Source organism: Urocampus carinirostris, chromosome 1 (genome assembly GCF_059441175.1).
Source record: "Urocampus carinirostris isolate Australia breed hairy pipefish chromosome 1, RoL_Ucar_1.0, whole genome shotgun sequence".
Lineage (NCBI taxonomy): Eukaryota > Metazoa > Chordata > Actinopteri > Syngnathiformes > Syngnathidae > Urocampus > Urocampus carinirostris.
This window is the reverse complement of record NC_142349.1, coordinates 68161231-68188497: the sequence shown is the minus strand read 5'-3', so window position 1 is coordinate 68188497 and position 27267 is coordinate 68161231. Positions and strand designations below refer to the sequence as shown.

The following is a 27267-nucleotide window of genomic DNA, read 5'->3' as shown; positions in this document are numbered from 1 at the left end:
CAGAGCCGAAAGAGACAGATTTCTCAATAGAGCAGTCCTTTTGTGTGTTGCCAGTAGGGGGCGGTGACGCTTCACATGATAACGCAATAGGCGTGTCAGCGTCATTTTCACGCACTTTTTAATTTTTTTCTTCATAGAGTCAGTCTGCCAAGAAACATTGCAATAGCAACAGTGTCAAGCATTTTCAAGCACTTCTGTCATGATTACCGATTCGGGGCACCTGCGGCTGCCCCGTTGGCGGCAACAGCCCTGGTCGCTGATTGGCTCCCGGCCACTTTTCAAACCCCCCGGCTGCCTGTTACCGGCGTCAGACCGCTCTGCGAACCTATGCTTTCAGCTAGGCAAGCTCTGTACTATCCGACATTCTCCTGCCCTGTTTTCTCCTGCCTGATACCTGTTGCCGACCTGTTTCTGGACACGTTTCTGCCTTGCTATTCCGTCCCGGCCATCGACCTGTTCTGCCCTGTTTCCTACCTGATACCTGTTGCCAACCTCTTTTCTGGACTCGTTACTGCCCTTGCTCCTCCGTCCCGGCCATCGACCTGTTTTCCCACTGCCTACGACGACCCTCGCTTGACACAGAAGTGCCACTTCCGCGTTCCTGCCATCAGCCACCCGTGTCCGACGATCATCAGATCGCGGAAGCAAGCACTGCTCTCTTTCTCGATTAAACTGAGTAAAACGAACGCTATTGGGTCCTGTCTCTGTTTCTGGCTTGTGACAACTTCACCCAAAATTCAAAGTTTTATCTGACCTTGAAAACACAGTATTAAGTTTCAAGCATTTTCAAGGATTTCAAACACCCGTAGGAACCCTTCATATAGTTTCTGCCATGATAACATTTCTTCTTTTCTGTGAATCTGCCCTTCCTGTCACACCTATCTGAAAAAAAACAGCTAAGAATGGAAATGAAAAGAGTCTCCCATAGGTGTCTCCTTGTGATTTAATGATCCAGCGTGGGGACTGCTGCTTATTCCTTTCCCGCGGCAAAGTAAGGAGTGCCAAAGGCGAGAAAAATCCTGGGGTTGAGAACACGTTTCATGTACAAATCTCGACCCCTTTGCGAGTCTCACTGAAACGCAATCGCAGTAAACATTTGCCAGCAGTTTGTTTATATGATCAAGCAACAAATTATAAGATGGTTCTTTGTAGGAAAACATGGAAATATTCCGCTCTCGTTATTTCATAATCATCACCCTTGCGCTGTCATTGAATGTGATGGTTTACGACAAGATACCAGTTGCGCAGATGACTCACTTGGCTGAAGACACACTTGTGCGCAAATACAGTATTCTCTCGCAAATAATCCATCCATAGCCACCCGTATAAACTGAAATTCTGCAAAGTAAGAACTATATGTTCTTCAGACAGAGAAAAGAACAAGACAATTAAATATAATCACTTAAAATGCCATAGTGTATCCATCAGTCTGTAGTACATGCCTATGTTTCTGGAAACCACATACAAGCAAAACTTGCTTACCCTCAATCGGTTTGCTCACGAACGGCATCCATAAGTGATTACAAAGACCAATATGGTTGGTGAAAAGTGCAAAGAAGTGAGCTGATTCATTTAAAATGAAAGTGTAATAAGAAAGCTTGATGCGGTTGAGAAAATAGTCAGAAACCTTTTTTTTCGGCCACTTTTTACCCCAGAGGAGGACCTCTTGAAGCGCATCTTCCAAAAGTAAGTTAAACTCAACTTTATTTATCTTCATAGAGCATACTATGTTATTAGATATTTATTCTATAGCAGAAAACAATACAGGTTACCTAAACATACTTATATAAACCATAAACATACAAAATATAGCACTGAACCAACTTACAAACAAATTCAACTTACGAACGATAGTGTATCCATCAGTCTATAGTACAAGCCTATGTTTCTGGAAACCACATACAAGCAAAACTTGCTTACCCTCAATCAGTTTGCTCATTAACAGCATCCATAAGGGATTACAGAGACCCTTGCTACCTCGCACTCCGGTTATTGCTGGTTCACTCTTACACGTATTTTGATAGATAGATAGAGAGAGATAGATACCATATATAGATAGATAGATAGATAGATAGATAGATAGATAGATAGATAGATAGATAGATAGATAGATAGATAGATAGATAGATAGATAGATAGATAGATAGATAGATAGACAGATACCATATATAGATAGATAGATAGAGATAGATAGATAGAGAGAGAGATACAGAGAGAGAGAGATAGATAGATACCATATATAGATAGATAGATAGATAGATAGATAGATGGATAAGAGAGAGAGAGAGAGAGAGAGAGAGAGAGAGAGATAGTCAGGAAACAGAAGGTATGTAAAACGGTGTTCCATCCATTATCTGCACCGCTTATCCTCAGTAGGGTCGCCGAGGTGCTGGAGCCCATCCCATCACAACCATCATCGGGCAGTGGGAAGGGGACACCCTGAACTGGTTGGCAGCCAATCGCAGGGCTCTGTGGAACTAATTCATAGAAAATTGTTCCAGGACCTTAAAGTCGAACTGCGAAATAGCAAGGGAATACTGTAGATTAAAAACAAACATTACGGAGGTTCACTGGTTTATTTTTCATGGATGACTCCTCATAAAAATCACGTTAAGGATCACTTGGACACCTTCATTAAAATAAATTAGCCTAAGAAAAACAATTGACTTCATATTCTGGTTGTAGAATTATCCACAAAAGTGTGACCCTTGTTATAATTTACATGAAAAACGCATTCTATTTAATAACTTTTTAAAGTGGTGCCCGTAAGAGAGTTTTGGTTCGGTGTTTGTTTTGAATGTGGGCGAAGTCATCACCCCTAGCAGCCACTGAGACCAGGTTGAAAAATCCGCATAACGTTTAAAAATTCAGTCAGGGTGAAAAAACACAAAAACAACTCACAGAGCTGTGGCAGAAATCCTTAAACGACAAACATTTTTGACCATATAAACCATATAATACTGGAATATGAAATTACAGTCTTTTCTGCACTCTTAAGGTGCACCCCCATAAAATAGTCTTTTGTCATATATTTTCCATACATAAGGCGCACCGTACTATAAGGCGCCACAGTAGGAACGACAACAAAACAGGCAAGTCTGTAAAACTTGATAAGCCCCTTAATATTGACTGATAAGAAGTAAATACCTGTCTCAGACACGTACTGACACAGTGTCTGTACGATGTCACCAGTCACTGAAATACTAGAATATGTTGGCCATTTAAAAAAACAGACGCTCCCCTACTTACGACCAATCGACTTACGTAAAACGGTAGATAGGAATATTTTTTTCGAGATCTCGAAAAATATCCTGACATTGCTGTAAGTCAGATTTTGTAATGTGTGCACCTACAGGACAGTACTGTAGTGCTTCATTCCGCCACTACCAGCGTGTGGCGCTGTGGCAGCTTACCCAGCATCCACCCTAAAGAAGAAGAAATCTGCGTCCTCTTCCAAGTTTGTGTGTAAACATTCTATACTGTATCTCCAGCGCGCTAAGACCTTTGACATTTTTATCGTTTAATATCTCGTGCATCCATTCAATATGGTTGGTGTAAAGTGTAAAGAAGAGAAGAGCCGTTTCATTTGGAATGAAAGTGGAATAAGAAAGCTTGATGCGGTTGAGAAAATAGTCGGAACGCTTTTTTTCGGCCACTTTTTACCACGGAGGAGGACCTCTTGAAGCGCATCTTCCAAAAGTAAGTTAAACTCAACTTTATTTATCTTTATAGAGCATATTATTTTATGAAATATTTATGTTATAGCAGAAAACAATACAGGTTACTTAAACATACTTATATAAACCATAAACATACAAAATATAGCACTGAACCGACTTACAAACAAATTCAACTTACGAACGATCGTCGTTTTTAAGTAGGGCAGATTACATATCTTGTCCAGAGGGGGAGCATATTAAAGAAAATTAATAGAAAACTGGACATTTGAAATTTGCAGTCCAAATATAGGACAGTGAAACAAGCATTTATTGTAATTCCCAAAACACTTTGGGAGACTGATGAATAAACACTATTATTACCTTATTTTACATGATGGGATATTAGAGAAACTCATGAAAAAAAAAAGGATGTGACAGTGTGAAATAATTCAATACTAGAAGTCGTTGTAGCTAATTGTGTGTTTGAAGAAGACGGTATCACTGGAAGGATATTTGAAAGGCTACTTTCAGATTTTCATGCATGAGCAAGGATGAATTTCAGCTAGCAAGACATCAAAGTTGGCAAGAAAAACAAAGACCGAGCTAGGTGGATACACCCGGAGTGGCTGAAAAGAGCAAATAGCTGAAGTTGGTCAGAGCTGGCAGTGAGCGGCTGACTTTAAACAGCTAGAGGGCAAAAGCTACTAAAAAGGCCAGTAAAATATTGCAAAAGCAAAGCAAAATGTCAGATGTCAGGGACCCTCAAGCTGGGGAAGGCGAGTGACCCAGAAGGATGAACAATAACTTTGCAATACTGTGTGAGCTCTCCAATGATTGTTCGCTGGTCGTTTGGCACTGTGTTAGATATGGTGAAATGACATCTGAGCCCTTTAGTGTTACCTGTGGTGTTCCACAGGGTACAATACTTGTCCCCCTTCTAGGTGATATTATTTGCAAGTATAATATCAGTTTATATTGCTACGCAGATGACACTCAACTATATATTCCGATGGAGGAATCTGCCACACTAAACTGTGGAAATTTGGAGGCCTGCCTCACTGAGATAAAAGGGTGGATGTCAATCAACTTCTTGCACCTTAACTCTGAAAAGACCGAAATGTTAGTTATTGGTCCATCTAAATCACAGGTGTCAAACTGGCGGCCCGCGGGCCAGATCAGGCCCGCTAAGGGATTGAATCCGGCCCGCGAGACAACACTCAGAGAAGCGCAAGAGAAAAACGAGCTGCAGGTAGAAAAATGTCAACTTGATGTTGCCAAAGTCAGGTGCCTTGAACAAAGACACTGTACTTGTATTTCTCTCTCTCTCTCTCTCTCTCTCTCTCTCTCTCTCTCTCTCTCTCTCTGTCTTTTCCACCCCTTTTCTCCCACTCTCTGTCTCTGTTTCTCTTTTTCTCTTCCTTTGTTGCTCTGTCTTTTTCTCTCTCTGTGTCTTTTTAACTTCTTTTGCTCTAACTTTCTTTTTTCCTTTTCTCTCTTTTCTCTGTCTCTCTTCCTACCCTTCACGCTTTCTTTTCTCTTTTATCTCCTTCTGTCTTTCTATTTCTCTTTGGATTTCTTTCTTCCTCTCCCTTTCTTTCCCCCTTTCTCATGACTTTTTATCTCTATTGTTTCTCATGCTCTCTCCCGCTCTCTCTTTTTCTTTCTTTGTCCTGCCCTCTCTCCTTTTTCCTCCCTCTTTCTCTTATTTCTTTATCTCTCTTTTTCTTTCTCTTTAATCTACTAGTCCGGCCCCCGACAGAATGTTTGTTCTATCGTGTGGCCCCCGAGTTAAAATGAGTTCGACACCCCTGATCTAAATGCTGTGACTTGTTCTCAAAAACTGCTCTGAACATTGACATATGTAATATCATCCGGAGTGACTCAGTCAAAAATTTAGGTGTCATATTTGACCCCGATCTGTCCTTCCAAACACCGATAAGAATATTACTAGAACAGCTTTCTTCCATCTTCGCAACATTGCTAAAATTCGTTGTATGCTGTCTCAGTCAGATGCGGGGATTATAATTCACGTGTTTATTACTGGAAACCTATCTTGCAATATGGTGCAAGCTCTCCAATGATTGTTCCCTGGTCGTTCGACTTACAGCCCCTTTAAATCAGCCCTGTTAGCATTAGCATGCGCCATGATGGTGATGGAGGGGCCAAAGACCTCCGTGTTATCAGCCCGCATGAAAAATAAATCTGACTCCCGCGGCCTCCGTCCGCTCCGAGGCCAGTCAATTCAGCATAATTGGTCTGCGGAGGAGAAATCTATGAGAGCATTTAGCCAGGGAGGCCAAAGGCTAATTTGAGTCTGTACAGGTTGTGCTAGACTTCCCCTCTGCAGGCCTTTTTTCAAAATCTATTTTTCAAATCTATTCATTGACATGATGTTCTTGAGATTGTGCCGTAATTCCTTATTAAGGTTTCGTCGTTCCTTTCAGACGATCAAAAACGAATTAAAAGTGTTATCAGGAACCTAATAATGGTGAATTTAGAAAAGGCGAAAACAACTCATGCAAAAAGTTATATTGAACTCCACTGCATCGCCAAATAGGCTATGTCAGGGGTGAGCAAACACTGCACGCGGGCAAAACGAGGCCTTTTAGGCTTTTTTATCTGGTCCGCCAAAGAAAAATGGTCAAAATAATGACTATATGTCAAGGTTGCCATGGCGCCCAATTGGCCCCGCCCATGAGAGAAGTGTGTTTTATTACAGTGTGTATTTTCCGTAGCACTATTTAAATATTCTATAGCAAAATGTTATATTGGGTATTTTTGTATTCTATATACTTATTTTAATATTTTATTTTTCAACACAAGGATACTGCTGGAAGTATGAATTTCCCTACGGGGATGAATAATCTATCTATCTATCTATCTATCTATCTATCTAACCTCTGCGCTGCCGTGCTGCCCTTGATGAAACATATGTATTTTAAAAGAAATATAAATAAATATAAACTGTAGATGACAAAAATGAATAGTTCTCCAGGATTGGCCCCCGGGCCACAAATTTTCCGGATTGTGTCACGATTATTTATTCGGGGCACCTGCGGCTGCCCCATTGGCCCCAACAGCCCTGGTCGCTGATTGGCTCCTCGCCACTTTTTAAACCCCCCAGCTCCCTGTTACCGGCGTCAGACTGTCCTGCGAACCTACGCTTTTGCTAAGCAAGCACCGTACCCTCCGTCAATCTCCAGCACTGTTTTCTCCTGCCTGATTACCTGTTGCCGACCTGATTCTGGACCTGTTTCTGCCCTGCTCTTCCGTCCCGGCCATCGACCTGTTTTGCCCCGTTTCCTGCCCGATACTTGTTTCTGACCTTATTTCTGGACTCGATTACCGCCCTTGCTCCCCTGTCCCGGTTCCCGACCAGCTTTCCTGCCACCCACGACTATCCCCGTTCTACAAGGAAGTGCCACTTTCGTGTTCCTGCCATCAGCTACCCGTGACCAACAATAATCAGATCGTGGAAGCAAGCACTGCTCTCTTTTTTTCAATAAAACTGAGTTAAACGAACGCTATTGGGTCCTGTCCCCGTCTCTGGCTTGTGACAGATTTGGCCCTTGACATCAAACAGTTGCTCACCCCTGCACTAGAGGGCGTCTGACACCAATGTTCCTTGCAATTTTCCACGGGTCCGACCGTTCACACAAAGTCGGTAAGCAGCGCTTGAATTAACAGTGAGCAACCATAATCCCAAGTGTGGCAAGATAACTAATTATCAAACATGTCCAAAACTTGACATCACGTTACATTTTGCTGAGTTTCCGGCAATGCAAAATGATTTTTCTCTTTTGAATGAATTGACTCATGTACGATTGCAAAGGTTGTACGGCCTACAAACGTCGTTTGTTCTTACAATTCTTTCACAAGATATCCATTTCTTTTTATTTCCTGATATATTTTGTCGCATAATATTAACATTTTGGGGGGCTTATTTAGTCTGTTGTAAGATACAGAACTGTACTTAATCACATTTTTTAGTGGAAGTACAATGTTGGCAACAAGATTCACTTGATATCATTGGAAATTATTTGAATGCAACACAAACCTTTTCTTCTTTTTTCCGTGTTTTTTTTTTCTACTTTTATTTAAATTCCTTAAAAAAAAAATCCCGTTGTGTTTATTTTTTCCGAGCTGTTACTTTTTTCTTTTTGTTCTCTATTTACTTTTTTTCCTACATTTCTTTCTTTTCTTTTTTTCTGTCTTTTTTTCTAAATTTTTCCTTCTTTTTTCTCTTCCTTTTGTTTCTTTTTTCTCAGCTTTTCACTACTTTTTCATTTTGGTATTTTTTCTTTTTTGTTTTATTCCCCCCTTGTTTTAAGTCATACTGAGCATAACTTTACATAATATTTGGTCATGTTGGGATTAAAGAAGCAAAAACAACCGGAAGAGCCGTTTAGGACCCGAAAGAGCCGGTTCCTTTTAGTGAGCCGAGCCGAAGAAGCCGGTTCCCTGACAAACTCTACTAACTTTACTCAACTTTGTTCTCCTTCGACTCGACGTCAAAATACCGCATTTAGGACACAACGTCGGGGGAACCCGTGTATTTTTACCTTCATGCACTGTAACTTTGACTTGAGTCGCTTCTTAATTAGTAATTTTTGTGCACTGGCTAGATTTTCTTGTGCGTTGAAAATGTGCGAGCAGTGAGGGAACACTGTCTGTCACTGGTATCGGTTACCGCCACAAGCATGACACCTTAAAAAAAGACTAGATACGGAACACGTCAAACAAAAATAAACGTCGAACCCGTAACGTGACCGTTTTCCTTTCGCACTGTGCTAAAACCCTCGCCACGCTCCGGTTAAGATTACCCGCCGCTACGGGGAACAGGAAATCGTCTCATATGCGAAAAAAAAAGGCCACTTCCTATTGGCTGGCTGGAGGCAAAGGTGACGGCGGCAGAAGAGGTCTGATTTAGCGGCATTACAGATAAGCGCTAGCATCTCCAATCGTTTACCGCCGCGGAGGCTTGTAAACATTTATTCGGATGCGAGGTGGGCGGATTCTGGCCCCCGACCCCGACCGCGTTATTGATAGACAGTCGCTTTAATCCTCTTTAAGGGAAAACTGTCCCCTCTGGTGAGAAATGTTCCCGGAGATTAGCGATCCGGGCGCCGCGTAGTTTACGTATGTGCTAGCAATTAGCTTCTTGGGGGATAATCTCCGCCCCGATTTTCATTCGGGCGGAGTCGTCGATGCTCGACCGCGGCGTTATCGTGTCATCTCCCGTTTGACTTCCTGTAAAACATCAGGAGCCGGCGGGGACGATATCCGCTCTTAAACCCAATCAGGCATTCCCATGATTGAATCAAATATGCTTCTGCTGCTACTCTGCATCACTGCTGTAAATCCCCAACCCCAAAAAAAGTGGCCAAATCCCTTGTGCTCATCTTCTCTCACCGGGGCTTTAGAAGTGATTTGCTAAAGTGTTCCATTTGAGAATTAAATTAAACACGGTCTGAATTAAAGACCTTTTTTCCAAATAACATGCAAAAGTCGGTTTCCTGACATTGGGTTATTGACAAAACCGGGACATATGCTATCCTACGGACTCCAGGCATGCCCTCAATTTAAAACGATTACCAGTCATTGTAAAGACAAAAACCATGCCTGCACTTTGAATGTTATATTGGGTTATTTATGAATATTGGGTTTCATCGATATTTATTCCAGATACTGTATTTTCACTACCAGAGGGCGCACGGCGTTAAAACGCAGAGTATCTGTAGCTGGTTCTATTTCGGTACAGTTCTGAGGTCATGGGATCACATCCAGCTACCAGCCTTCCTGTGTGGAGTTTGCATGTTCTCCCCGATCTTGCGTGGTTTTCCTCCACATTCCAAAAGCATGCATGTCAGGTTAATTGGCCGGTCCAAACTGTCCCTAGGTGTGAATGAGCGAGCGAATTGTCTGTCTCTGTGTGCCCTGCGACTGGCTGTCAACTAGTTCAGGGTGTCCCCTGCCCACTGCCCGAAGATGGCTAGGACGGGCTCCGAAACCCCAGCGACTCTACTGTGGATGAGGGGTGCAGATAATGGATGGATGGATGAAATCAAATTGATTTGTTTAACACTTTTCAAGGAAAAAAATCCCACTCAAAGTGCCGTATAAAAGCATTCAGCTTAAAAAATGACTCGGCCCCCAACAAATTGCTAGATAGCTACAACGTTAGTATCCATGAGTAATTCCATAAACAATAGATGCATTGCGTGTGACGTCACAAATTGAAACCCAGTTTGGATTTTACATTATTGAATGTATTTTTTAACGTTTTTTTGAGGGCGTGCCTTCATTAAAAGGACTACCCGACTTAACGTCCAAGAGATCGAGAGAGAGACAGAGAACATTCAAACCAATGTATACAGTTTTTTTTTTTTTTGGGAGGTGCAACTTTGATAAAAAGTCTTGCAGACTGAGAGCTAAACAAAGAGAGAGCTAGGGAGAGAAACAGCTATGCATCGTTTAGGCGGCATGAAGAAATGAGAGGGACACCACCAGTTCTCTGCGAGATGTAGAGAAAACGCAGAGCAGGTGTCCAGTCACAGTACAGTATGAAATATGCCATAATATGAAGTGGCCAATCGGCATCGGAGATGTCAAGTCAAGGGGTGCTAGCCAATCGGCTTGAATCTTGGCTGTCCGAAACGTTCCTCGATGTTCCAGGAAGGATTCTTAGTTATTTATTTATTTATTTTTTTGTCCTGCGAAAGAGTAAACCAGCGATAACTGAAGCGCCAATTAGAGAGGTGTCTCTGTATATATTACCTATCTCATTCTGAGATGGAAATCGTAGAGTGAAATTGCTGTATGACAGGGGTTAGCGATCTATGATAAGTAGCTAATGCTTTCCAAACCCTTGGTACCCTGCAATACAGATTTTTTAATGTTTTATTTAAAACGAAAGGGGTCCGAAATCTTATTCCAGACTGTAAAGTAAAACATCGTAAGTTAGGGACGTCACAGATATCTATTGCATCCATATACATTATTAACAGGGTTGGGTAGGGTTACTTTAACTGGATTACTTTCAATTACTTTTGGATTACTCCAATACCAAATATGTGAATAAAAGACAAAATAAACTAAATAGGAATAAAATGACTACATTTTGTGCAGGCTTGGGGAGTAACGGAACACATGGAACGGCAAAAATTATGTTGGCAAGCTGTTTGGATTGATTTTCATTTTGTTTCTGTCGCATTTGATGTTAGTTTTGCCGGAGATCAAAGCCAGGAGAGAAAGCTTACCATGTGTTGTGAGTCATAATTTCATTCATATTTAGTTTCTTTTGTCTTTTATTAGCATATTTGGTATTGGAGTAATCCAAAAGTAATTGAAAGTAATCCAGTTAAAGTAACCCTACCCAACCCTGATTATTAAGGTATGTATACAAAGGCAGAAGCAAGCATCTCCATAGACTTTTATGGGAGGTGTTCCCGGGATTTTGGGCGCAAACAAAAGCGGCAGATTGTCGTGCTAATTAATGGAGGCTGCGATTACCGCACGCTTCGTCATCATTTGAGCTTTGTAATTGGCCCGCTGACGAGACGCCAGGCGGAGCGGGTCTCGCCGGACGCTACCTCCAAAGCCATTAAAAAGTCATTTTTCTTGCCGCGCTAAACCCTGTAATTGTTACGACGAGGTGGAGATGCAGGTAAAAATGCAAGGTTGGGAGTTTTGATCACTGCCCAGGTAAAGGTAAAATCTTTACCAAACACAATTAAAAAATAGAAAAAAATATAAAAGCATAGGATATCTAGCTTTTCCTGGACTATAAGTTGCTCCAGGTCACACTAGCCCAAAAAATGCATGATTAAAAAGGAAAACATATATAAATAGATATATAAACATATAGATAAATACAGGGATGGATACCATTGATAGATTGATAGATAGATAGAGATAGATAGAGAGAGATAGAGAGAGATAGAGAGAGATAGAGAGAGAGAGAGATAGAGAGAGATAGAGAGAGATAGAGAGAGATAGAGAGATAGAGAGAGAGAGAGAGAGAGAGAGAGATCGATAAAGGGAGATATATGGATAGCTAGAAAGAAAGAGAGAGAGGTATAGATAAATAGATAGATACAGAGAGATAGATAGAGATAAATTGATACAGAGAGAAAGAGAGAGAAAGAGATAGATAGATAGATAGAGATAGAGATAGATACAGAGATACAGAGAGAAAGATGGATAGATAGATGGATACAGAGAGAAAGAGAGATAGATAGATGGATGGATAGATACAGAGATAGATAGATAGATACAGAGAGAAAGAGAGAGAAAGAGATAGATGGGTAGAGAGATAAGTAGAGAGAGATAGAGAGATAGATAGAGACAGAGAGAGAGACAGACAGAGAGAGAGACAGCTAGATACTTTATTAATCCCCGTAGGGAAATTCACACTTCCAGCAGCACCACTTGTGTTGAAAAATAAAATAATAAAATAAAATATATAGAATACAAAAATACCCAATATAAACGTGTTGATATAGAGTAATTTAAATAATGCTACGGAAAATACACACTGTAATAAAAATAGGGTAATATGCAGATGTGGGGGGTGAAGTTTAATGTGGGCTTTTACTCCCCCGGGTGGAGTTAAATAGCCTCATGGCATGAGGAAGTAATGATCTCCTCAGTCTGTCCGTGGCACAAAAAGAGCAAATAACACGGAGCTGCTGGAAAGGCTGCCGCTCGCGACGGCGCCTTTGATGACTATATAAGTCGCAACTGGAGTAAAGGTTGCATTTTTGGGGGGAATTGATCTGATAAAATACATACATGTCATCTTGAAAGGAATATTTAAATAGAGAATAACAGGACGAATAGCAGTACAGTATACTAACGTCCCATGATTGACATGCCTGGTAATGCCAGTAATGATGTAACCATAATAAAAGTTATTCAGATTACTCTAGCATAAAAAACCTGCTTAGCATACTATCAGCTTCACTCGAAATCACAAAATCCAAAGAAGTCTTCCTCCTCTGTGTCACCGTAGCCTTAGACTGGGCATGTTCAAAGTCCAGCCTGGGGCCCAGTTACGCATGATAGTTTTTACTCAGTCATAAAGTTTATAATATGTGGCCCGCCAGTAATATTGACCAGAGTAGAAACTAAATCAGCATTTCACCAGATGATGTAAAAAAAAAATGTTAGTTAAATCCCAACAAAGGGGAAAAAACATGACTTGACAAGTAAAACTAAGATGTAGTCTGCTGCCACCTACTTATATGGATGAAAGTTGCAGTGCTGATCATGGAAAGAAAGCAAAGATACAGAACTCGGGCAATGCTTTTTTGCAAAACTTGGTCAATATCCTGAGGCACAATTCACAAGGCCTCACTCACTTGGCCTCATAAGATCAAACCTCCTGTGTGGAGTTTGCATGTTCTCCCCGTGCTTGCGTGGGGTTCCTCAGGGCACTTCGGTTTCCAAAAACATGCATGTCTGGTGAATTGGCCGGTTCAAATTGTCCCTAGGTGTGAATGAGCGAGTGAATTGTCTGTCTCTGTGTCCCCTGCCCACTGCCTGAAGACAGCTGAGATGGGCTCCAGCACCCCCGCGACCCTACTGAGGATAAGCGGTGCAGATAATGGATGGATGGGTGTCAATTGTGCCTTCATTTAACAAAAATGTTCAAAAGAGTTCCTCAGCTAGCAGGAAGTCCGCAGAAGTTCACTGTGCGACACCCCGCTGACATAAAAGCTTTAAAGAGACAGGACACCCAAAAAAAAACCTTTCTCAGCTTCAAAGATTCGATGCCTCGAGGGTCGAGTTCTGTTTCCTAGAATCCTCAAAACGCTTGTCGATTTTGGGTAGAATCCTACCTGACGGGGGCGCCCCGGCTCTGGGCGGGTTTTAACAGGACCGTCACCGTGCTGTCAGTCTGGTTCAGCGAGTTCTCCTGGTCGTACGCCGGCATTGATGGAGCTGAGGGAGATAGTTAAGATAATTTAGAGCAGGGGTCGGGAACCTATGGCTCGCGAGCCATATATGGCTCTTTCTATGAGTACCTATGGCCCAGAGACAAATTTGATTGCTTGCAAATTTTCTCCATCTCGATCAAAACTTGAGCCATTAATCCTGTTCAGATACTGATAAACAGCATATATAGGGCACGTTTTTCACTACAATTTACAGTCAAGGTGTCACACACACACAAAAAAAAATAACTCGTTTTGGTTGTACAATGCAAAAGAATCTTTTATATAAAACCTCACTATATAATCTGTGTTCAGTGTTCAGATACCTTATGATGAAATCCACAGAACAACTGTAAATACGTCAAAACACCGGAAGAGAACTTATAGTTATTTGATTGGGTGAGTGGGAGGGATGGGCGGAGCTATGCAAAAAGTGCAAGCACTCCCTCCCATCTCTCGCCCTACTCCGTCTGCGCCAAAGGTAAGCACATCAGGCTCCCTTGTTTGCAGAATATTGTGACGTTTTTTCAAAATAACTGCTTGCATGTGGTTTTGAAACCAATACGTATGAAAAAAAGGGTCAACATGAGTTCAACCGATCTTGAGTAATTGCAAGAAAGAGACAAGTTTAAAGTGGTACGTTTGTTGATTTTGGGACGCGGGCTCTGCCATTATTCTCTTTTCACAATTTTTATCAAATCATCAAAAATAAATGTGCTGAAGACTAAGCTTCCCACAATTCAACTGTTCACTGCCATTAAAGACTATAGATGTCAAAATTAGTTTTTTTATTCTGCCTTAATTAATGCCACCATGCGAGTGAAGCTAACAATATTACTCATGTAGCCATTTTCACCTCTGCAACATTCAAAATCATTCTATAATGAGCTCATTTTATTATGGTTCAAGTACATTTTGTCACGGGCTCAAAATCTGTTGACAAACTACAGAGGAGGTTTATTCGGTTGTTACCTGAGTTTTAACTTTTAGGAAAGATAAAAATGGTTAAGTAGATATGCCTCATTGGGCAATGAGAAGGAGGGCCAACCACATTTCATTTTATATTTGTTTATATATAGATTGGTTTTATCAAATTGTTTTTGAAATGTCCACAATCAAAGCAAAAATAGGGTAGTGTTTTTTTAGTATTACTGTAGTATCTTTGAATCATTACTGTAGTATTTCTGTAGTATCTCAGTATAAGTACTGTGTAATATTTAATTAGTATTTCTTTAGTAGCGCTTTTGTAGTATTACTGTCGTAGAAACCTGGTCATCCTGGAAGGGGGATTACCTCATGTGCAGTCCCTTTTCAAGGTTTCTTCATTTACCTCATGTTGAGGTTTCGAGTTTTTCCCTGCCCTCATGTAGGTTTTAGATCATGGGATGCTGTAATAATAGTCTGTAGTTTGCAATAGTCTGTGCAGCCTTTTGAGACTGTCCCTTCTCAAGGTTTCTTGATTTTCCTCATGTCGAGGTTTTATAGTTTTTCCTTGCCCTCATGTAGGTTTTCGATCAGGGGATGGTGTAATAATAGTCTGTGGTTTGCAATAATCTGTGGTCTGTACAGCCCTTTGACACTGTCCCTTCTCAAGGTTTCTTCATTTTCCTCATGTTGAGGTTTTTGAGTTTTTCCTTGCCCTCATCTAGGTTTTAGATCAGGGAATGGTGTCATAATAGTCTGCAGTAGTCTGTGGTATGTGCAGCCCTTTGAGACTGTCCCTTCTCAAGGTTTCTTCATTTTTGTTGAGGCTTTTGAGTTTTTCCTTGCCCTCATGTAGGTTTTAGATCAGGGGATGGTGTAATAATAGTCTGTGGTTTGCAATAATCTGTGGTCTGTGCAGCCCTTTGAGACTGCCCCTTCTCAAGGTTTCTTCATTTTCTTCATGTTGAGGTTTTGAGTTTTTCCTTGCCCTCATGTGGGGTTTAGATCAGGGGATAGTGTCATAATAGTCTGCGGTTTGCAATTATCTATGGTCTGTGCAGCCCTTTGAGACTCCTTGTGATTAAGGGCGTCACAAATAAACATGACTTGACTTGACTATTCCTTTAAACTCCACGGCTTGCAGTGATGCAAGAGGAATGAAGCTTGCTATTATCACAAAATACGAAGAAGAGACACAAATGGCTACCATGGCCATGAAGTAAAACTTACCGCATACTAGTTTGTCATTTTACTGGTTTACCTGGGGCACCAGGGGTTTGGAACCCAATAGCTAAGCATTACCATAGGTTTCATCCCCCGTCAGAGACCAATTTCACTTTGTGATCCCCACCTCAGTACGTATTCATGTATCCTGGGTGTCTACTGTACTTATTTATCAATATTTGATGAGGTTTCTCAGGGGCGTCATTCAACATACCAGTAAAAACAGTCAAGGGAGGTTTTAAAGTGTTATTTGCATCTGGTAGCTAAAATTTCCAGCACAGCTTCCGTGATCGCTGTCAATAGAGGTTAGATCAGCCCATCAGCAGGAAGTAGTCAAAAAACAATCGTTAAAACATCACGGAATCACGCGTCGGGTCGAAATGACCCGAAAAGACACCGAGCGCGAGGTCCGTGACTTATTCAACAGGAACGGACCTGAAATCCTGGTGGTGAACTGCGTTGCCACGGCCGGGCCGTAGCCTTTGACCGTGCTGGCGCGAAGGGTGAAGGAATACGTGGATCCCGGGTGGAGGCCCGTGAAGGCGTGGGCGGTCTCGTTGCCCGTCTTGGCCACTTTGCCGCTCTGGTTGGAGAGATCCAGCTCGGGGTCGAAGGAGCTCACCGCCTTGTAGGAGATCTATCAAAAAAATGAATATTCAGTGGAGAGAGTGTGCGCTGGTGCGGCTCCTCCGGGGTATGTGCTTGAAAACATCGCCAACCGTTTAGCTGGTTCCCTTGAGGATGTCGGAAGATTTCATTTAGGAAAAAAAAAAACACTGCTCATTTAATTCTGAACTGTTTATATGTTCAGAAGGTGGGGGTCTAAATATAATGGAAGCTAGAGCTCTTGTTGGTGATATGAAGGAGTGGAGAGGTGTTGTGAAAGGATAGTTGGATTGTGGACGCGTTCTTAAAGATGGGCAGGGCACCTGTGTGATGCGGCAGGGGTAAACCAGTAAAAGCTGTCGGGCCCTGCTGTTGAAAAAAAGAGTGTGTTGTGTCACCTTGACCCGAATGACATGGCCGCTTTCTGGTGTCCCATTTCATCTGGAGGGACGAAGGCATGACCAACTTGTTTGGGTGTTTGGGAGATTGGGTTGGCCGTGGTCCAAATATTTTTGTGTGTGTTTTTTGCTTTCATTTTTCCCTTTTATTTTCTTTGTTATTGTATGTGTTTGTCTTGCTGTCGGTCACCCCTCGAGTGATATGACCAAGGTAGATAGATAGATATATTGTTTATATGTAGACTATTCATTGACATAGGTGCCGCCGACTATTTTCACCAAGATAGTTTTTAACAAACATACTCAGTTTTGACTAATAATGACGATTCAAACGTTTATTAAACAGATAAAAACGACTGTCAGTCCAATAACCCCAATAAAAAATAAAATAATTAATTGATTGACATCATAATTTTTATGTACTATGTTTTGTTTATTTTGTTATTTTTCACGGGAAACCGTACATTCTTATCACACTGTCAGAATTAGTTTGTTGTCATTTTAAATGTATATTTTTCCTTTTCTATATTTGTTTGTGAGAGACAGAACTGGAGTAGTGGTGGAACTGAGTGTGGATAAGAGAGTACTCGGTTGGTTTGGACACATGGAGAGGATGGATGAGGAGCCAATGTTGAAGAGGATCTACAGAGCGGAAGTCAATGGAAGGAGACCAAGAGGAAGGCCACAATTGGCTACTCTTGATACGTCGGTTACCATCATTTCGTGAAAAATCGAACCAAGAGGAAGGCCGCAATTGGATACTCTTGATACGTCGGTTACCATCATTTTGTGAAAAATCGACAGTCCGACAACACGTGCTGAGAAGTTATTGTGATTTATTGCGTTTTATTGATGTTTTTTTTAATTGATATTGTTGAAATACAAGAAAGGTAGTGCTAGGGGGAAGGAAAAGTGAGAACAATGATTGAGTTTGGAGAAGATGATGACAAAAATATGAGAATGGTGTAATAATAGTCTGTGGTTTGCAATAATCTGTGGTCTGTGCAGCCCTTTGAGACTCTGTGATTAAGGGCGTCACAAATAATCATGACCTGACTAGAATGGTGTACGTGTGTGGCTGCTCAAAGGTACAGTAAATGGTTCAGTATTGTTTTCCATTTTTATCCTTGTACTGTCTAATCTTTGATATCGACTCATTTAAATACTTATTGATGTTATGGTACCAGTTTTAGTAATATCGTTGGTATCTTGGAATGCGTAGGAATGTATTTAAGTATACAGACGCTGCCCTACTTACGAACAAATTAAACTTACGAACGATCGTCCGGAACCTAATTTGTATGTAAGTTGCTTCAATGCTATATTTTGTATGTTTAAGGTTTATATAAGTATGTTTAAGGCTTGTGTAAGTAACTTGTATTGTTTTGTGACTCACTTAAAAATGTAAGTGTCACGTTTGACCCCGATCTGTCCTTCAAAACACATGTGAAGAAAATTACTAGAACCGCTTTCTTCCACCTTCGTAACATTGTTAAAATTCGTCCTGTACTGTCTCAGTTGGATGTGGAGATTATAATTCACGCGTTTGTTACCTCCCGTCTCGATTACTGTAATGCATTACTCTCCGGTCTTCCGATGACCAGACTCAAGAGTCTTCAGCTGGTACAAAATGCCGCAGCGAGGCTTTTAACTAGGACAAAAAAGTCCGATCACATCACCCCAATTTTGGCTAACTTGCATTGGCTCCCTGTTAGCCTAAGATGTGATTTCAAGGTTCTCTTATTATTATACAAAATCATACATGGGCTTTCCCCCTCATATCTTTCAGATCTGATTTCCCCCTATGTTCCGGCCCGAAGCCTTCGTTCTGAGAGTGCCGGTCTTCTGGTGATCCCAAGAGCCAAGAAGTGTTCCGCAGGTTCGAGAGCGTTCTCCATCCGGGCACCAGTGTTGTGGAATGCTCTTCCCCCTGAGATCCGATCTGCAACCTCAGTGGAAATGTTTAAATCTAAGCTTAAAACTCACTTCTACTCTATAGCATATGAATAACCTAAACTGCTTATGTGTAATAACCTGTGAAGCCCTTTGAGACTCTTTGTGATTAAGGGCTATACAAATAAAAATCACTTGACTTGACTAATAAAAAATTTCATAAAATAATAAGCATTATAAAGCTAAATAAAGTTAAGTTGAACTTACTTTTGAAAGATAAGCTTCAAGAGTTAGGCGACTTCCTTCTTTGTGGTGAACCCTTTTCTCAACCGCATCAAGCTTTCTTATTCCACTTCCATTTCACATAAAAATGCTCACCTCTTCTTTACACTTTACACCAACCCTATCGAATGGATGCACGAGATATAAATGATAAAAATGTCAAAGTTCTTAGCGCGTTGGAGATACAGTACAGAATGTTTACACACAAACTAGGAAGAGGAAGCGGAGTTCTTCTTCGGGGTGGATGCCGGGTGACTTCTCACAGCACAACCATATACCGGTAGCGTCGGAAAGAAGCACTACAGTACTGTCCTGTACTCGGATAAAGGTGCACACGATACAAGATCTGATTTACAGTAATGTCCGGATATTTTTCCACATTCCGAAAAAACATTTTTAATGTATCTACTGTTTTTTGTAAGTCGAATGGTTGTAAGTAGGGGAGCGTCTGTACACCTTTACTTTGTATGGGAAAACTCGAACAAGTATCAAAGTGGTAAAACAAAAAAAAAAGTACCCAACTCTCTTTAGAGGACTCAGTGTGCAAAACAGGCTCGTTTTTAAAATTGTTTTGCCTGCAAATCAAAGCCTGACAGGCTTCTTATGCGCCATCAAATTCTGCCTAATGAAGCTGGCGGGTTTAAGTGCTCAGCTGACATCTTCTTGTGCATTTCTGTCCTTTCATAACTCACTCTCTTTACCAGACTCGTCTATTAACGGCGTAAGTCTCCGGGTTACGGCCCATTTGTTCATTACCCCCTACCAGCCTAAGGTGTTGATGACTCCGTACGTGTTTATATTTTACGCCTTTACGATGCTTCATAAATCCGGATGCCCCGCTATGAACGCAAAATGTAAACCAATATTATCCCCGATGTGATTTGCCGACATGTTTTCCATTATTTCCGCTGTCACATTCATTAAGGACGCCGGCAGAGGCGGTGACGGGTAATTTCAAACTCAAAACCCGGCGCTAGGCGCTCGGGCGGAGCAGACAAAAGAACTCAACGAGAGAAGGCTTTCGAGCATTTCCAAACTTGATGGACGCAAATGACATGGCGCTCCGAATTCCCTTTTGTGTGCCTTAATTGGAATGATAATGGAGCTTTTTCCTTTTTATGAGCGTTGTGTGCCACGCTTTCTTCAAGTGGGGACTTGAGTTATTCTGAATGGATATTAGCGAAAGCACTTGGCTTAATGCCTCCCTGCGGAAACTGTACAAAGAAAAGGGCGAAAACTTCCCGGACCACCGCGACTCACACCTGACGATCAGATTTTTTTTTTCTGCAACCTCAATGGAAGTTTTGAAATCGAGGCTTAAGACACACTTCTATTCCAAAGCTTATGATTGATGCCCACCTCATATTCTATATTGTCTTGTCTTTTTCCGGCTGCCTGCCTGGTGGTGATCCGAAGGAGTCAGCGGAACAGCGTTTGACCTGAAGCATGTGAACGCCTGCATGGACCAGCTGGCACAGATGGGAAACTGCGTCGTGGACTTTCTGGACTAGTTTACAGGCTGGGGGCGTCGCTGCTGTCGTGCACTTTCCGGACAAATTTTCAACATGTTACCTAGTGTTTACTATGTTTGTGTACTGTAATGCTAAATGTAATTCACCCTGGTCATCCTGAAAAGGGGATACCACTTGTGAGGTCCCTTCTCAAGGTTTCTCTTTTTCCTCACGCTGAGGTTTTGAGTTGTTCCTTGCCCGCATGTTGGTTTAAGATCAGGTCATTGTGTCATTGTAATCCTGTGCAGTCCTTTGAGACATTTTTGTGATTAAAGGCTATATAAATAAATTTGATTTGATTTGATTAGAAAGACAGAGAGAAAGAAAGACAGAAAGAGAGAGACAGACAGAGAGAAAGACAGAAAAAGAGAACGAGAGACAGAAAGAGAGACAAAGAGAAAGAGAGACAGACAGAGAGACAGACAGAGAGACAGACAGACAGAGAGACAGACATAGAGACAGACAGAGAGACAGATAGATAGACAGAGAGACAGATAGATACTTTATTCATTCCCGTAGGGAAATTCACACTTCCAGCAGTATACTTGTGTTAAAAAAATAAAAGATATAGAATAAAAATAAATACCCAATATAACGTGTTAAAAAGGGCAGAGCGCGAACTCAGTAGTTAGCGAAGATTCGCTAAAGTAACTTTTTTACACCAACATGGATATTTATTTAAAAAAATGAAAAAAACAGTGGTTCTCAAATAGTGGGGCTCCCGGTTGAGGGTGGCATCATCATCGGATGTGATGGCTGCAAGCTACTACGGTTTTATAGTTTTTGGTATCTTGTTTCAGACAGATAGACGCTCCCCTACTTACGAAGGACATAGGTTTCGGACGATAATTCGTAAGTTGGATTTGTTCGTAGGTTGCTTCAGTGCTATATTTTATATGTTTAAGGTTTATATAAGTATGTTTAAGGCTTGTATAAGTAACCTGTATTGAGGTGTACTAAAAAATAATCATCATTTCATAAAATAATATGCTCTATAAAGAAAAATAAAGTTGAGTTTAACTGACTTTTGGAAGATAAGCTTCAAGACGTCCGTGGTAAAAAGTGGCCGAAAAAAAGCGATCCAACCATTTTCTCAACCGCATCAAAGCTTTCTTATTCCACTTTCATTTCAAAGGCTCGCCTCTTCTTTTCACTTCACACCAACCATATTGAATGGATGCACGAGATATTAAACAATACAAATGTCTTCTTAGCGGGCTGGAGATACAGTATAGTATGTTTACACCTGAACTAGAAAGAGGAAGCTGGATTTCTTCTTCTGGGTGGATGCTGGGTGAGCTCTCACAGCGCCACCGCCGGTAGTGACGAAAATTAGCACTACAGTACTGTCCTGTACTCGGAAAAAGGTGCACACAATACAAAATCTAACTTACAACAATGTAAAAGTACTAGTAAAAGTAGTAAAAGTATTTTTCAACATCCCGAAAAAAATGTTCGCATCTACCGTAACTCAAATGTTTGTAAGTAGGGGAGGGTCTGTATTTTTAAATGGTCAACGTATAATCAATGAAGTATTTTAGTGACTGGTGACATCATACAGACACTGTGTCAGTACGTGTCTTGGACAGGTATTTACTTTTTATCAGTCAATATTAAGGGGTTAATTAAGTTTTACAGACCTGCCTGTTTTGTTGCCGTTCCTACCTTAGCGCCTTATAGTACGGTGCGCCTTATGTATGGAAAATATATGACAAAAGACTTAATATATGACTTAAAGTGCAGAAAAGAGTGTAATTTCCCATTTCAGTACCATATGGTTTTGCAAGGTTTGTAAAATATATATATATTTATATATATAGTTTAAGGATTTCTATTTTATTATTGAATTTATGAATGCACTTTACTTATTTTTTTTGGTAACAGTTAATAAAGCTATTATTTGTTGTAATTTAGTCCGTATTTATTCATTTTAATTTTCTCTTATATTTTAACAAAGATTCACTGTTATGCAGTGGTGTACTTAAAACATTTTATAGAAAAATTATACTCGGTGCTGTGGGGGTGGAGGGGTCTTTAGGCTTTTTTCAGGGGGAATGAGAGGATTTCTTCTTCCAAAGGTGGTGTGACCGAAAATAATCGAGAAGCACTAGTCTACATGGAGTGGATAAAAACAATCCTTATGTAACGTAAAGCTTTTGTTGGTGCTTAATAGAACATTCTTTATAAAAAATGGATTGTTTTTGTTTATTTTAATTACTAATTATATATCTATATGTGTATGCATTTTGTAGGTAATAGGAATGAGTGGAGAGGTTTTGTAAAAGGATAGCGGGATGTTTGTACGCGATCTAAGCGATGGGCAGGGCACTTATATGATGCGGCAGGGGTAAACCAGTGAAAGATTTTGTGTGTGTTTTTTGCTATTTTTTCCCCTTTTTTATTTTCCATGTTATTGTATGTGTTTGTCTTGCTGTCAGTCACCCCTCTCAAGGGATATGACCAAGGTAGATTGATCGATAGATAGATCGATAGATATGCATCAGTACTGCCATTCTAGACAACATGATAATTTAAGCTATAAAAAACATGGAACTGGTGCAAGGAATTCTTTTTCTATATATTTTTGACAAACGTGTGCCTCAAAAATGCGCTTTGGCTCGAAAAATGTTGAGAAACACTGCACTCAACTCAATTTTCTGCCAATTTAATATGAATTTATTGCATTGAGGTTTTATTGTAATAAATCAAAATTACCGTCTGGATTATCTGATTTTCAGGGGGTTTACGTTGGCTAAATAAATGAACAAAAATCTGTTGTTTCTGGGTAGTAGCCGTAAGTGGTTTGTTCCTGAGAGTCTGGAGGCGGTTATGTTCCATTAAGTGGATCCAAAACACACACATACGGCCACGCACACTTCCTTTTTACGCGTCGCATGAAATTTTAAAGAAGATAAACAGCCAAGACGTGTCGCTCTTTAAACCATTAAGCCAACCTGCTGTGTCTGGCGTATTTTCTCTCTTCTCATGGACATTGTTTCTGCATCCGCCCGACTTAACAAAGCCCCCCCAGCCGCGACCGCTCAATTCGGGCTTTCGTCCAATGAGAGGAGACCCGCGCTAACCCGGTCAAAATAACGTAGCCCGGCGAGCAAACAGCCATCGGAGAGGGAATCAATCTGTGGGAAAGGCGGCGGTATTACTTCCCAAACCGTGGGGCTTGGTTAAGATCAATTTGTGTGTGTTTCTGCATTGTGTGTAGTTGCCTTGTGTAGGCGTGCACAAGGGTGGCGGGCGGCCGTGAGTCAACATTGACTCGCCACCGCAGTCAAGAAGAGAGAGATTGTGCTTTCAATAGTTGAAAGGCCAAAGGAAGACTTTATATATGGTCTGTTGTCATAGCCTCGTACCAGTGTCTGATATTTTATATGACTTGGCATTGAAAGCCAAAACCTCAGCCCCAGAAGAAAGATTCAAAAGAAGCTAACAACATTTATGACGCAACAAAACGTTAACGTACATTTAAAGCATCGTGGAAAGAGGAGTTCACGTGGCTTGTAGCAGACAACACACAACAAAACGTAAACGTACATTTAAAGCATCGTGGAAAGAGGAGTTCACGTGGCTTGTAGCAGACAACGCAGGTCAAATATTGCATGAATGAAGATGAGTAAATACAGGTACATACTGATGGCAGATGGATAACAGCTATGTCATATACATGCAAAGAATGTTATAAGTAGATTTATAATGAACTTAATTTGTTGTACAGTTATATATTCCGATTATCAATCCTTAATACTTTGCAACGGTATTTGTATTTTTTTTTGCGATTAGTTGTCTTTTTGTGTTTCAAGTTGTGAAAAATGGGACAAGCAACTTTATGGCTGGGCAGACAACTTTTCAGAATTGTCTGCCCTGGTGTCCTGTAACTTTTTGTCATGAGTTTCAGACACCGTTTTAAGTCTTATAAAAGAATATAATAATAATGTTTTATATATATGTACTGTATATAAATGCAAAGTTAACAGACATAACGTTCAGACTTCAAATTATATTAATGATTGCAAACGCCATGGTATGTATTTGTGCAACGAATCTGTCAGTCAGCCCCTCACCATGTTGGCACTCTCACTGACTTGGTTGTTGCAGTGTATGCCCCGCTCCGCCTGCACATTGTTTAGATGGCTAGTGTAAAATATGACATTGGTTGGTTTCTCAGCGACCAGAAAAAGATTTGGCACTGAGCGTTCCTTGGGACTAATGGTCGAAACCAATGGGCGGAACTAATGTGCCTGTGTTAGGAGTTGACCGGGTACATTAAGGGTGACGCCCATTCCAGGATAAAGTATGTCGTGAGATGTCGATGAGTTTGGATGTATAATTAAAGCAGTATGAAAAGAGTCTTAGTCATGCAGACAATGTATAGAACATTGTTCCAGGGAGAAAACCTGCCCAGTAGCTTTTTGTACTGCTGGTGTTTTTAACAACTAACTAAATTGTGGCGCTGCCATTGCAATCAAGGCCCAGCAGCGACTCCATTTCCTGAGAGTGCTCAGGAAAAATCATCTGAAACAGCAGCCGCTGGTGTCCTTTTACAAAGCCACAGTGGAGAGCATTCTAACATACTGTATTACGGTGTGGCATGCTTTGTGCACGGCAGCAGACAGGAAAACACTACAAAGGGTCATCAACACAGCCCAGAGAATCGTGGGTTCCTCTCTACCCAGTCTGGAGGACATTGCCTGCTCTCGCTACCTCAGCAGAGCAGAAAATATCATCAAGGACTTTTCTCACCCTGGCCACCACCTCTTTGACCCGCTGCCTTCCGGCAGGCGCTACAGGTCACACAAAACAAAAACAAACAGACTCAGAGATAGTTTCTTCCCCAGAGCCATCACCACGCTTTACACACACCGCACAAAAAAAAGTAGATCATATTTAGTTAATTGTGTATTTCTCTGTGTTCTATGTTACAAATAATCCTGATGAAATTAACCCGCATTTTAACTTGTTTTTTCTCATTTGTATTTACTATTTTTCCATTTCGAATGTATGGGTAATCATTAAAATACACACACATAGTCTGATTTTAATACAGAAATATACTTGTTATTTCTCGTTGTATGTATGGAAAGACGTGATTGTGACGTCATTGATAACTTCCACGCTCGGTGAACTTTGAGTAAAACTCATTCGCTGTCTGAAAACGGGGTGAGAGAAGTCTTGGTACCGCCTGAAACGGGAGATACCACCTTGGCTCTGCATTTGCATTCCTGCCTGATCGCTCTAGCCATTAGCGTGTCAATATTTGAATAGCTCTAACAATATTGTGTAAATTATAACCTTTATCTTCTTTGTTCCTTTATCTTCTTCGTTTTCCTTTATCCTCACGGTAAAATGTGAACCTGGAGTGCCACGCCCAATTTGATTGTCACAATATGTTCAACCCATTTTGTAACAATGACAACAAAGGTATATTTGATTCTATCTATTCTATTTTATTCTATTGGTCCAAGCTTACCTCATACTGAGTGATGACCCCGAAGGTGTGCACCGGCTCCCGCCACGTCACCAGGATCTTCTCCTCGTAGGCGCTGCCTTGGACCGACTCCAAAGGGACGGCACCGGGCACTGCGGGGTACACCGTACGGGGCCACAGATTAGTGACACCCATGAATAAGAGTGGCGTGCCGTCGCCGTGATTTATCTCCTCGCCGCCAATCACCCAAAGAGCTTTTCAAGGGCGTCCATTACACAAATGGCCGGCAGCCAAAGTCAAAGATATTTTAATGGGAATATTTCAAGTCGTTGACAATAACGACATGTCGGACTGCGGAGATGAGTGGCGTGCGGGGCGCGTAAATCTGGAGGGCGTGCGTCACCTCTGACGGGATGTTGACGGAGGTGCGCGGCTTTTTTATCTAGCCACAAATTTTAAGACAACAGGTCCATAAATGGCTTTTATTTTGATTTTTAGGGAAGTTGTGAGTGCCGTTTCTATTCGAAAATTGAAGGTGGTGTGGCTTCCAGCATTTGGCATTGAATGACCACAATATCAATCACTGGACCTGCACAGAGGAGTATAAACAGGGTTGGGTAGGGTTACTTTAACTGGATTACTTTCAATTACTTTTGGATTACTCCAATACCAAATATGCTAATAAAAGACAAAAGAAAAACTAAATATGAATAAAATGATGACTCATAACACGTGGTAAGCTTTCTCTCCTGGCTTTGATCTCTTGGCTCTCTGGCAAAACTAACATAAAATGCGACAGAAACAAAATGAAAATAAATCCAAACAGCTTGCCGTTTTGCTGTTCCATGTATTCCGTTAATCCCCAAGCCTGCACAAAATTGAGTCATTTTAGGTGGCGCTACAAAGTATTACCTCAATGGGGCTGAATCATTTTGCACACCCACTTTTTTCGTTTTTTATTTGTTAAAAAAGTTTAAAATATCCAATAAAGTGTGTTCCACTTCATGATTGTGTCCCACTTATTGTTGATTGTTCACAAGAAATGACAGGTTTTTTTTTCTTGTTTGAAGTCTGAAATGTGGCAAAAGGTCACAAATTTCAAGGGGGCCAAACAGTTTCGCAAGCCACTGTAGCTTTTACGCAATATAAGCATTAAGCATGAAGTGTAGACACGAAGTGTAGCAGCAAGTGTAGGTAGGTAGGTAGGTAAGTAGGTAGGTAGGTAGGGAGGCTAGGTAGGTAGGTAGATACGGTAGAAAGATAGATACGGTAGATAGATAGATAGATACGGTAAAAAGATAGATAGATAGATAGATAGATATAGATAGATAAAACCTCGTGTAGAACGCAAACCGAAACTCTTAGTTATTCTAGTTAAGATGAGGGAGGTAG

The 27267-nt window shown here is 41.0% G+C and overlaps 1 protein-coding gene across 1 annotated transcript in view; it reads right to left on the bottom strand.

The window, feature by feature from the left end:
• Positions 1 to 27267, bottom strand: part of LOC148376640 (receptor-type tyrosine-protein phosphatase mu) — a 366093-nt gene that overhangs the window by 163203 nt on the left and 175623 nt on the right. Inside the window, exons 9-11 of the mRNA XM_088349733.1 lie at positions 25918 to 26027; positions 16181 to 16382; positions 13502 to 13604 (exon numbers count right to left, since the gene is read on the bottom strand). Of these exons, the coding sequence (XP_088205859.1) occupies positions 13502 to 13604; positions 16181 to 16382; positions 25918 to 26027 (415 nt within the window). The remainder of the gene's footprint in view (positions 1 to 13501; positions 13605 to 16180; positions 16383 to 25917; positions 26028 to 27267) is intronic.